This window comes from Cryptomeria japonica, chromosome 8 (assembly GCF_030272615.1).
Source record: "Cryptomeria japonica chromosome 8, Sugi_1.0, whole genome shotgun sequence".
NCBI lineage: Eukaryota > Viridiplantae > Streptophyta > Pinopsida > Cupressales > Cupressaceae > Cryptomeria > Cryptomeria japonica.
The window spans coordinates 604,448,279-604,461,279 of NC_081412.1; the positions used below are offsets into that span (position 1 = coordinate 604,448,279).

A 13,001-nucleotide genomic window follows, 5' to 3' on the forward strand; every position below is an offset into this window, starting at 1 on the left:
AAAAGATATTAATCTAAAAAAGAAAAGCACATAATTTTTTTTTATTATGATCATAATAAAAAAAAACACAAGACAAATTAATCTATAATCGTAAAAAAGAGGAATCTAAAGTATATAAAGATAAGAACAAAAAGAAAATCAAAAGAATTACTCCTTTATATATATGTTAGAGTATTAAAGGTTGAGCTATCTCTTTAAGCATATTTTTTGTGTATTTGTTCCTTTTGTGATTTGCTTCCTTGCTTCTCTCTCTCTCTCTCTCTATATATATGTGTGTGTGTGTGTGTGTGTGTATGTGTATGTGTGTATATATATATGGTTATACAAAGGAGATACCTTTTTATGATTATAGGTTAATATTTCTTTTAATTTTATTTTTAATTTTATTTTTTATATTTATATATGTTAAATACCTCTCAATGATAATAGGTGAGTATATCTTTTGGTTTTCTTTTTGTTTTTATCTAAGTTATATACCTTAGTTTCTCCTTATGCACACATATAACTTTATGTTTAGGTTAATATGCTTCTCTTTTTCATTCACGTTTATAGTGTTAAGATACATTATTTTTTATTAACAAATTTGTATTTATTATATATGCTTTTGGATTAGATTGTGTAGAATTTTTCTGGATTAAATTTGTATTTAATGGTTTGTGTGCCTTTTTAGGTTAATATATGTCTATATAGATTAGCATCTCCTTTTTATGCAAATATATATAGATTAGTACCCCAATTTTTATAGGTTAGTATCTCTTTTGGTTCTCTCTTTGTTCTTATATATATAATTTTATTGTTTTATATGCTTCTCTTTTCTAGGTTATTATCTTATCTTATGTTTTCATCTTTATGTATATTTATTTGATTTTATTTGTTTTTATATTTATTGTCATCGTTATGTTTAGAGTGTTCTCATGTTTTGCTTCATTCTTTTCACTTTTTTTAATTTCAATTTTTAATTGTTTTTTCCTAATCTTTTCCCTCATCCCAACTCTCCTCTCTCCTTTATATCTACTTTTACAATCCTATTACACATTTTCCTCTTGTTGATGAAAGACTACTATGATTGAAAAAATAAAAAAACATATACAATTTAAATCAAAACTCATACACTTGAAACTGTGAATTGTGAAATATTAATGCCAACTAATCATAATTTCAAACAATCATACACATCTAAATGACAAATAAGCCGTCCGGTTTAACATTACGTCAAATTCAAATTGCAAGCTCAAAATTTGAAAAACAGTTACGGTCAAACAGATGAACGTTAGAAATCACTGCTCCCCCGTGACATATGTACACCCAAGTATATTCAGAACTTTCAGTTGTAATCAAGGTTCACGTAATCTTTACGCAACGTGGATGTGACCCACAGTAATTTACTCACATTAAAAATGCTCTATATATGCTATGGATAAGAAACTCTTGATCAGAGTTCTGGTGTTGGTTGTGATCATGGCTGCAATCAGTACACAGTTGACCTTTCCAAAAGGAAATTCCCAAGATAGCAATGCAGAACACAGGAACTCTACAGTGATTTATAAGGATCCCCACCAGCCAGTTGAAGACAGGATTGAGGATTTGCTTTCAAGGATGATTTTGGCTGAGAAAATTGGGCAGATGACCCAAATTGAGAGAGTAGTGGCTACCCCTGCAATTATAAGGGACCTTGGAATAGGTATGAATGTTTTTAGTCTTGTGGCTTAGGATTATTTTGATCCAACTGGGTCTCATACTGCATTTTTTTAAAAGGTTACTGAATTGGTTATTTTAGATTGCAACAGGGTAATGAATTGAGTAATATAGCTTGAAATGGGGAGTTATACTATGTTATTAGATTGTAGGAATTATGGTATTGTAGCTTGGGATAAGCATGAATTGGGTGTCACTGCTACATTTGTTTTCTGGGATTTATACGGTGTTGTTGGATTGTCGGAATTATGGCATTCTGGCTTGGAATGGTTATGAATAGGGTATTATACTCCAGTTTTCAGGGTTCACAGATTAAGGTATACTGTGATTTTGGATGAGCATTTTCTGGGTATCATTCTGCGTCTTTTCAGGGTTTGGGGATTAAGGTATTGAAGATTGGGATAAGTATGAATTGAGTATTATGTTACATTTTAAACAGGTTTTGGGTAGTAAGGTATTTTAGCTTGGGATAAGTCTGAACAGGGTATGATGCTGCATTTTTCAGGGGTTAGGGTATGATGTATTTTAGCTTACGATATTTATGGAGTGGCTTCAATTTTCAGGGTTTTAGGATTTAGGAAATTCGGTTTGGGATATTTACGATTTGGGTATCGTACAGCTTTCAGAGTTTAAATATAGCCTGGAAGAGATATAAATTACGTACTATCCTGCGGTTCTTTTAAAGGTTATAGGCTTCGGGCATTACAGATAGAGACTTAATCCAAGAAATCGAAGGTACAACTCTTTGGCTATTGTATATTTTATGCGGTTTCTGCTAAATAAATTGGACTGTTCACTGCATTCTTTCAGGTTTACGATAAGTATAAACTAGGTATGATAGTGCATTTTGTTTTGGATGTCTTTTCTTTGAATTTTCTTGGCATTTTACTAGCATACGGAGTAGAACGGTTGTGTAAAACTTGTAGTAATCCAAAAGAAATTTAAGGTCAGTTTTTCTTGATATATTAAATTGCATTAGTTTTAGGATAATTCCTGGTTTGGGGTTTTAGATATTGAGCTTGGGATGAGCAGGAACTGGATATATATGTTTTTTCACTGTTTAGGTTTCAAAGAGTTGTAGATTGTGGTGAGTATGGATTGGTTGTACTGTATAATCTGTTTGGGCATAGCTTGCAATGTATATGGATAGGTTAATATACTGCATTTTATACCAGAATTTAGGGTAAGGTTTTAAAGGGGGCTTTAGGATCTATTTTTATGGAGTGGGAGGTCCCCTAAAATCAAAACAATTATGCTGCAGGAATGTTTTCTTGAAAAATTGCAGCCCCTACTTTTTAGGACTGAATATTTGAGCAGGTGAAATTGGGGTGGGGCAGGAAATTGTCCAACCACCTAGGAATATTTTTGCCACTTGTTAGTTAGCTAATATTTTAGATTCTGCCAGAAAAGAAATAGAAGGAAAATAATACTTACTATTCACAACATTCTTCATGAGACCACCAATGCCCTTAAATTTTGAAGCTTAAATTTTTAAACTGAACTGCACTATTAAATTCATGGGACCACCAGCTTTAAAATATTACTAAAAAGTCTCAACAACACCCGCTGAATTCTTTTAGGAAGCCCTCTCCATGGAACCTTATGGTAGGCATTATGGTGAATTACTTTTTTCTATTTAGGGTTTAAAGGCTTCTAGCTTGGGATAAGTGTGAACTGGATGTTATACTGCAGTTATATTGTGTTTTTTTAGCTGAATGTTTTTTGGAAAAAAAGATGGTTCTATCATTTGTGCATTTGAAGGTACGTCTTTGGTACTAGTATACTGCATGCATTTTTAGTTAGATGAATTGGGTATGTTGTGGTAAATTAAATCATTTTAGGCATTAACTTTTAAGGTTTGTAGCTTGTGAAATGCTTGCAATGGAAATTGCAACGCATTTGTATTGGGTTTTTTCTGTTTGAATATGCCATTTACTTAGCATACAAAGTAAGATGGTTGTCGAATTTCATAAAATTGGAGTGGCATTTCTTTTGCAATGAATTTTGCATGTGTTACACTATTGAGATTGATCGAACATAAGGATTGTATTAATTTTGAGCTGGCGAGTGGTTTAAATGCGAAAATTGGGCACCCAAGTTGAAAGTTCAGTTGAAGAGAAATTATCCCATGTCAAAAGTTTAATTTTTCTATTCTGTATTTGTTCATTGATGTGGGTATTTGAATTTTTTATGGGTTTTTGGAGATAGCTGGATCATGATATGTTTGATTGGAGTTTTGTTTATACATCATATTTTAAGGATATTTTGTATTGGGCAAAAGTGGCTCATACCAATTTTGAAAGAATGCTGTACTATTGTGGTGTTACCTCAAGGATTTTGTGTGTTGTGGCTAAGGAGAGTCATAGTTTTGAATGACTGCTATGGTACCATGTTCGTATCAGATTTTTTTTATGACATCATTATTCATTGATGTAGAAATTTGAATCTCAAGGGTTCTTTGTATACCGCAGATTTTTATGTATGTATTGCATTACGGTTAAAATCTAGATGGGTCATCATGATTTTTATGGATGTATTGATATTTTCCCATGTTAATACAAGTTATTTATTATGATTTTGTTAATTTAAATAGTAATTTGGATCTCACGTATTTTGCGTATTATATATTATAAATGCAGGTAGTGTTTTGAATGGCGGAGGAAGTATCCCTGGAACTGAGGCATCTCCTGAAATGTGGGCTGATATGGTAGATAGTTTCCAGGATGGGGCTCTGAGCTCCCGTCTTGGGATTCCTATGATTTTTGGAACTGATGCTGTTCATGGCCATAATAATGTTTATGGAGCAACCATTTTTCCACATAACATAGGCCTTGGTGCAACAAGGAAAGTGATGTCCATTGTCTTTTTAGGCCTGTATGGATACATATAAAACATAAATGATTTCTGCAGTTTTCTAATAGAGTATTGCTTTGCAGAGATACTGACTTGGTGAAAAGAATTGGAGCTGCTACTGCTCTTGAAGTCAGGGCTACTGGTATTCCATATGCATTTGCACCTTGTGTGGGTGTAAGTACTGGATCTGAGACAGACGGTGTGGATGTGCTTAATTAATGTTGGCCTAAAGTAATTCTGAATTTCTCGATGGTTGACTTGTTTGGCCATAGGAATTATACACTCAAGGAATGTTTCAATTAGGCTTGCATTAGTCATTTCAAATCTACTAGACATCTTTGCTGGGTTAAAAAGTTGGCCATGCTTTTTTTTCATGCAGATTATTTCTCAGATCATGAGAATTAGTAACACAACCGATATGTTTCCAATGACTCTGTAAAATATTTACAAAACTCAGGATCTAACTCTCCTACCTATTCTATCTCTACCATTACACATCTCCAATTTAATCTCTTCCTTTCCTCACAAAGACACTGAGTCCTAATAGAATACTAACTCTTGATCTTTAGTAATCATGCAACAATTGTCTCCCATTATTTTGTGCCATTACTAACTATTCTAAACATAGCAAATACTATTAGACTAGTCTCCTAAATCTAGGGGATAGGTTTGATCATGCCTCTTAAAACACAAAAGTTAGTTTGCATCATTCTCCCCTTCTTTTAAAATTTTGAACCTCTTGGTTTAAGCTTATTTGCATGAGAATCATCCTTTTGACCATCCTTTTGACTTGAAGAATCAAGCCATGGTGTTCCCTTCCACCAAATTAAAATTTTTCTTAAATCATCACATTTTAATTTTTCTTTTGCTTCCAACCACTTGTTGGAATAGAGATCCTCCTCCTTTGCCAATTTATCTTTTCTTTTTTCAGCTCCTTGAAGGTTTAGGAGTTCTCCTCCACTGAAAATCATCATTATTTTTCACAACATTTGTATCACCTACACATAAATCATTTAAAACAGAAATAAAGTTAAAAGGAATAAAAATCTCCCACTGGTGCCTTTTCCTCCTCTGTGTTCTGCCATTTAGGCATGCTTTCTTTTTCATATTTCATGAGATGGTCTTCTTGTCTTAGCTTAGTGTGATTTTGTTCACAATACAAATTCTTTTAGACATTGTCCCTTATACCATAACTGTACTTATCTTTACTCTCAGCCTTAATCATCCTTGTTCCTTCCTCTATTTGAATTACCACCTCTTTTGCTGGCAGCTTTGCTTACTCTATTCAATTTCTCTTCTGCTTTTAAAGTTAATTGATAGCTTCATCTACAAAATTCACCTTGAGTAAGGTTAACTCATTTTGTAGCTGGAATCTAAGTCGATTAATATACCTGGCCATAGTATGCTCATTGTCTTTTTGCAAATTAGTTCAGCTTCATACATTCTTCAGTGTAGGCAGATATGGAGGACTCCTTCTGTTTGAAGTTATGAAATTCTCTAAAAAGCTTCTGCTGGTTATCTGTGAAGGCATGAAATTAGTCTTTAAATGCTTCAATATCTTTGGCCACAACTTAATTTTCACCTTTCCTTGACTCCTAGTGTTTTGAAGATTCTCCCACCATAGAGTTGCATGACCTCATCTTTGAAGCTGCAATCTTTACCTTTCGTGGATCAGCTTCCTCAATCCCTTCCATATCATAGTACTTTTCTAAGTCTTGAATCCAATCCAAGAACACCTCAAGATTTAGTTCACCTTTAAAAGCAGGAACGTCAACCTTGACTCTAGTTCCTTGTTTGTTGATGGCCTCAATAAATCTCTCCATTGGGTCTATGACTGCTGCTAAATCTCTCTATTGGGTCTATGACTGCTGCTCCCACCATTTTGTGCCATTACTAACTATTCTAAACCTCCTAAATCTGGGGGATCGGTTTGATCATGCCTCCTAAATCATAGGAGTTAGTTTGCATCACAATCTATAATTTATCTGGTTTGATAAGATTTGTTGGATGTCTATTGTGATCGAGTACCAGAAGGTCTAGTAGTTCTTGCTAACTTCAATGTATTAATTCCTTTAATTTTCCTTTAAAATGCTTGGTGCATGTCAATATTGTATTTTGTAGGTATATTGTTATAGGAATATCATTATAGTTTACTAAGATTTCTTGATGCCTTAATATAACTTTAATGTATAATTGAAAGCGAAATTGCCTTCTGTAGTCAAGAGTCTTTGGATGTATGGTATTTAGAACTTTGAAGTTTAATGTATAACTGAAGGCAAAATTGACCTCTGCAGTCAAAGTCTTTGAGTTTATAGTATTGTCTGGTTTTCTTATACTGCAATCACAATAATTGAACAGGTCTGTAGTCAAGAGTCTTTCGATGTATGGTATTTAGAACTTTGAAGTTTAATGTATAACTGAAGGTAAAATTGACCTATGCAGTCAAAATCTTTGAGTTTATAGTATTGTCTGGTTTTCTTATACTGCAATCACAATAATTGAACAGGTATGTCGTGATCCACGATGGGGAAGGTGTTATGAATGTTACAGTGAAGATACTGAAGTAGTTCTAAAAATGGCAGAAATCATTGAAGGGCTACAGGGCTCTCCTCCTGAAGAACATCCTAATGGCTATCCATATGTGGGGGGACGGTATGCTAGCTTTGTTACCGTTTTTCATTTATTTTGAAAACTCTTGGGAATGTTTTTCCTAGACATGATTTTCTTCTGTTCAAATGTTCAATTTCAGACTGAATGTTGTAGCTTGTGCCAAGCATTTTGTTGGAGATGGTGGAACAGAGGGAGGAGTCAATGAACACAATACTCTGGCAACCTACTATGATCTTTTCCAGATTCACATGCGTCCATACCTGTACTCCTTGGCAAAGGGCGTGTCAACTATCATGGCTTCTTACTCTAGCTGGAATGGAGAAAAAATGCATGCAAACCAGCACCTTCTAACTAGGATTTTGAAAGATGAACTCGGATTCAAAGTAAGTAAATATAACAAATAGAGTTTGATTCATTTTATTTATTTTCTGTAATAGTAATTTTATTACAGAGGAAGAGCTCGAATCAGAACACTACTTCCATTGGATTTCTAAAGCTTACCGTTTTTTTTTTCTGATTAATACACGGAGCAGGGCCATTTAAGAAACATGTCTTTGCTATTACAAGAAAATCATGAAATACCTGCCCAGACAATACGCAAGAAATCTTGAACTGATAATTGGCTTGATCGTTTTGAGTACAGGGATTTATCATTTCAGATTGGGAAGGAATAGATAGGATCACCTCGCCACCTGGCTCAAACTACTCATACAGTGTTTCTTCTTCGATCAATGCAGGAATGGACATGGTGATTTTAAATGCTTAATCATATTTTCATACCACTATATTGGTTTTCTTTCCAGTCAGTAATTTATTTTATCTAATCTTGAAACTATGTAGGTGATGGTCCCTTTCAAGTTCGAAAATTACATCAGTAACCTTACAGAATTAGTTAATTCAGGCCAGATTTCTATGAGCAGAATAGATGATGCAGTTAGGAGGATTCTCAGGGTCAAGTTCATTGCTGGCTTGTTTGAACATCCCAAAACAGACAGATCATTGTTGGGCATGGTTGGAAATCCTGTGAGTAAAATGAAATCCACTTGCATTGCATGTATTTTTCACTTTGAGGACATTGTATTACAATGTTGACAAGAAGCAAGTGGATTCATTTTGATTTTTAATAAATTTTTGTTTTGGTTCAGGCTCACAGAGAAATAGCCAGAGAGGCAGTTCGCAAGTCATTGGTTCTCTTGAAGAATGGAAACAGGGGTGAGAAACCATTATTACCTTTAAACAAGAATGCCCAGAAGATACTAGTAGCGGGCAGTCATGCAGACAATCTGGGATACCAGTGTGGTGGATGGACAATAAGCTGGGCAGGCAGCAGTGGATCCACGACTGTAGGTAAAAATTTGATAACCCAGAAGGCTTGTGTCAATCTCATCTGCCTATATCATACTTAATGGTTTTGAGTCAATGTCATCTGCCTATCTCATACTTAAGCAGAATTCAGATGACTATTGAGATAGATTCTTTCTTAGAGTAGAAGATAGATGGTTTAAATGGGTCTGAGTAAGAGTTCACAATCTCAAATTCCTCATTGTACCTTTAATTTCCTATCTTGAGCTAATGCCCTCTCCAAGATGATCAGCCCCTCATTATTTTTTGATGTATATGATAATGTTGAAGCGTTTCCAGTTTAAGAACCAATTTTCAAGTAAAATTTGTCCCTTTTTTCACAGGAACCACTATTCTGGAAGCAATTAAAAAGGTTGTCAGTCCAGAAACTGAAGTTGTGTATGAAGAAAATCCGGATTCAAATTTCCTTGAAGGGAAAGAATTTTCTTATGCCATTGTTGTTGTTGGAGAAACTCCATATGTTGAGACCATGGGTGACAATTCTGTCCTCACAATCCCTCTGAATGGACCAGAGGTTATAAACACTGTCTGCAATAAGAATATCAAATGCCTAGTAATAATGATATCAGGAAGGCCTTTAGTGGTGGAACCTTATTTGAATAAAATGGACGCCTTTGTAGCTGCATGGCTTCCTGGCAGTGAAGGGCAAGGTGTGACGGATGTTATACTTGGGGACTATGATTTTCATGGAAGACTTCCAAGGACCTGGTTTAAGAGTGTGGATCAGCTGCCTATGAATTTTGGAGATGAGCATTATGATCCACTCTTTCCTTTCGGATTTGGAATGAGCATGAATTTGCAAAGAAATTCAATTCATTAAATGCAGTGGTTCCTTTTCAATTCAAATATGAATCAAATTATAGCATCGAGTATTATAATAAATCAAGTTTGAAGATGAAGTTTATCCTGTAATATAATTATCTATTTTTTAAAGATTTAAATTCCGAAGTTTGTTTTTTAATAGTGGTTCATATGGATTTATATCTCATGAACAATGAATCCACCTAGGTGATGTTCTCATGAGCAGAGCATTGAGAACTCTTGAAAGGTAATACATATCCTAATACCACTCGAGTGTTTTGTAATAATGATATAAAAAAGAATGTGTTTTGTAATAATGGTATTAAAAAGAAATTTGATGAGGAATCTTATTTGAATAAAATGGATGCCTAAGTGGCTGCATAACTTCTTGACAATGAAGGGCAAAGTGTGACAGATGCTATATTTGGGGACTATTTTTTAGTGGGTGGCTTCAAGGGCATGAGAATATGGATCAGCTCCCTATGAACTTTAGAGATGAGCATTGTGATCCATCCTTTCCTTTTGGATATGGAATAAGTATGAATTTGTAAAGCAATTCAATTTATTAAAATCAATCGTTATTGAAGTATGAATCAAATTTGTAATTATTTGGTTTAATAAATTAAGTATGCGGGTGAAGAATATCATGTTTTTGTAGGATTCAATTGTAAAGTTTATGTCAAATCTTTTGATTTATATTTTATGAATAGTGGTTCACATGAATCCATCTCTCATGAATAATGAATCATGTGGATGATGTTTATTGGATTAAAGCATTGAGACATCCTAAGAGATCAACTATTCCAATCCTAGTTCAACTCAAGTGCCATTTAGCTAGCTACCCAATTTGCAAAACCCTCAGCAAGTGTTGTGACTTATGAATCATTCATTGTAGCGCCCCTTCAGCTTACCCAATGACAAGTAGGAGCCACTTTAACTTATTCAATGACATATAGGACTTCTATTTTTTCAATCTTTATTAAAATAAATACTATTTCTCATATTGCTTTTTGTGATTATCAAAGTATACAAATATACAAGACAAAAATTAAGATCAAGATGTACATGAGAACATATATAAGCTAGTTTATTTTAAGGGATATTGAAGAAGATTTGAACTCAACATCACCTAGATGTCTACAACATGTACTTTGCCATTAAATAAAAAACTTGTAATATCATGTTTGGTTTTTATGAAGTAGGCTAGACGAGTTGGAATGATTATACCAACATATTCAAAGTAGATGAAAGGTAAATGGAGTTTAAAAAACAAAAACAAATCAAATGCTTTTTAAGGGACTGGTAATTATGATTTTGAATATATTGTTCAAATGCTACTGTCCGTGGACTTAATCTCATTGGTAAATAAACCATTGATAATAAAAGTTCATCTTTCACTCAAGTTTGAAAAAATCAAATCTCATAATTATTACGAACAATCAAAAAATGATAATCAAATTAAATTTGTTGAGCTTAATCATCATTGTCATGTTGTAAAGATTGAAATTAGTTTGTGTAACAATACAATTTCACTGGCAAATCAATTAACTAAATTTAAAAGTTTTTTTTTCTAAAATAGAAATCTAAATATCTATTTATTTCACAAATGAATTTTTTTTTATCAATAGAATTATAATGCTACTCGCATATCATGTTTTTGGAATTTATTCGCTAGCGTCCAATTAAGCAACTGTGTTTTGTATTGATATTCCAAATCTGAATTCTCAGCATCTATCTGAGAAGTGACAGATATATAATACACAGATGCATTTTTCATTAGTCTCGTGTCCTCTACGACCTTCACATTGACTTCAGCTATTGGATCAGACATTCTATCAATCAAGAGTTTCTCAAATTTATCCACCTCTTGCCTGTCTTTACCCAGTGTTGACTCCTCATCCAAGTCCCCTGAAATATTTTCAATGACTATTCTATCACACTTTTTCATATTTTCCACACCTGTAGTGCATTCATTAATTCAGGCCCTTTCCCATTCCAACTCTATCTTCCACCTAGTTATATCAACATAATTTTCTTTGGATAATATTCCTTCATTTATTACAATTTGGGAATCCAAATCTTGCAAATTAATATCTTTCCCATTTCATGCTCATTCTGTTTCAATCCTGTACAAATGTTTGCAGTTTCTTTACTTTATCTCGCATCTACAAAGATGATATGTACATCTTTATCAACACCCAATGAACTTTGTTCTACCTGTCAAGGTATCATCTATCCATTCTTCCAATTCCAAAGCTTTATGTTTGATGATGTCGATAGCATAAACTTCCTCCTGGACACGATCAGACAGTGTTTTGGAAGTTCTATCATGGCCTTCTTGGGTTTAGCCATTGCCCTAATGAATTCTTTAATTGGTTCATTTGGACTTTCATCTCCATCATTTTTATCTTATCTTGCCTGATGCATTCCTTTGTAATTTATACTTCTTCCAAAATATCAATCCCTTTTTCTTTGGAAGGGCAACATAAGTTTACTGTAGTAACCTCATAATCCTCTGCAACAATTTCCTATTCATCTTTATCACTACTAGGTATTGCTAGTTGCAATTCCCTTTCTCCTACTTTTTGTTCTTCTTAGTGGTATACATGACCTTTGGCCCTTCTTTCTTTTTAGGTGGTTCAAGCATGCATATCAAACTGTTAAAATCTAGAGTTACTAACTCTACTGCACATTTATGAGATGAAATTATTTGTTCTTGAGTAGATTTTCCAATATCCAAAGTTACTCCACTCTCTCCATGTTGCATTCTCTCAAGATAATGAGACATATCTTCTATCTCAGCTTCATGTACTCTTTCTTCATCCTCTTCTTCATATTGTTTAGGGATTGATTCTATGATCCTATGTTCTTCATGTGAATGAAATCTTCCATTAAAATTTCAGAAGATCTATCCAAGGCTGCTCCGATTTCTTGGGTTTTTGGTTCTGATGACTCACATTTAAAAGAAGTAAATCCTCCCCGGTGCACATCTATAACATCATTCGAAGGTGATTTAATGTTTTGCTGAGCTTTCTATGATCTCTCTTATTGTTTCTTTTCTTGGAATTTCCTAAATCTCTCATTTGCTCTCCATAATTCCTCTCATGATTAGGTAACTTCTTCTTTAGCTCCTTCTGACTTATCTTCTAGAGGTACTGGCCCAAATAGTTTCTCCCACCATTATGGTGGATACTAATGGTGGTGAAGCAAATAGTGCAGTTGTTGGCTATATTTTTTACGATATGGGAATTGCCTTCATTACTCCTTGTGTGGCTACATTCCCTGGTTGCGGGAGTGTGGTAATTATTTTAGCTTTTACCATATCAAAAGTGACACTACACTTGTTGGAATATCAACTGTCTTTCAAATTAAATTTGTTGGTGTAATTAGGATATTTTATTTTTGATATTTTTCACCTAGGTCTTAATTACATGTCATGGAAGCTTGTTTAGGGAACTAAATAGAAATTGTTAGAGCATTTCCACTTTAGATGGACTTATTATGTTATCTCTTTATCATATCCAATTATCGTGGTTGCACTTTTCCACCTTTTTTGGTGTTATCACAGTCAATCCATTTTAGGTGGGGTGATAGCATTTTAGTTAGGTTATCATTCATTCACTCCTTTGTACTCACCTTGGCTACATAATCAAGGGGTCTCTTATGTATATTAGTCAAGT

General features: G+C 33.8%; 1 protein-coding gene across 1 annotated transcript; it reads left to right on the forward strand.

Moving 5' to 3' along the window:
- The first annotated feature begins 1,315 nt into the window (after window positions 1–1,315).
- Window positions 1,316–9,907, forward strand: LOC131071752 (uncharacterized). The gene is made up of 9 exons (XM_058007697.2): window positions 1,316–1,681; window positions 4,335–4,537; window positions 4,630–4,722; window positions 7,055–7,200; window positions 7,298–7,541; window positions 7,802–7,906; window positions 7,999–8,181; window positions 8,304–8,505; window positions 8,844–9,907. The coding sequence occupies exons 1-9, from the start codon at window positions 1,414–1,416 to the stop codon at window positions 9,338–9,340; spliced, it is 1,941 nt and encodes a 646-aa protein (XP_057863680.2). The 5' UTR covers window positions 1,316–1,413; the 3' UTR covers window positions 9,341–9,907.
- Window positions 9,908–13,001: the final 3,094 nt, after the last annotated feature.

Bases quoted from the DNA above. Each gene is read 5' to 3' on its own strand.
- LOC131071752 (XM_058007697.2), top strand. From the start codon at position 1,414: ATGGATAAGAAACTCTTGATCAGAGTTCTGGTGTTGGTTGTGATCATG. The intron at 4,538-4,629 runs AGGAAAGTGATG...GTATTGCTTTGC, and splicing joins ACATAGGCCTTGGTGCAACA to AGAGATACTGACTTGGTGAA. The intron at 4,723-7,054 runs GTAAGTACTGGA...ATAATTGAACAG, and splicing joins CATTTGCACCTTGTGTGGGT to GTATGTCGTGATCCACGATG.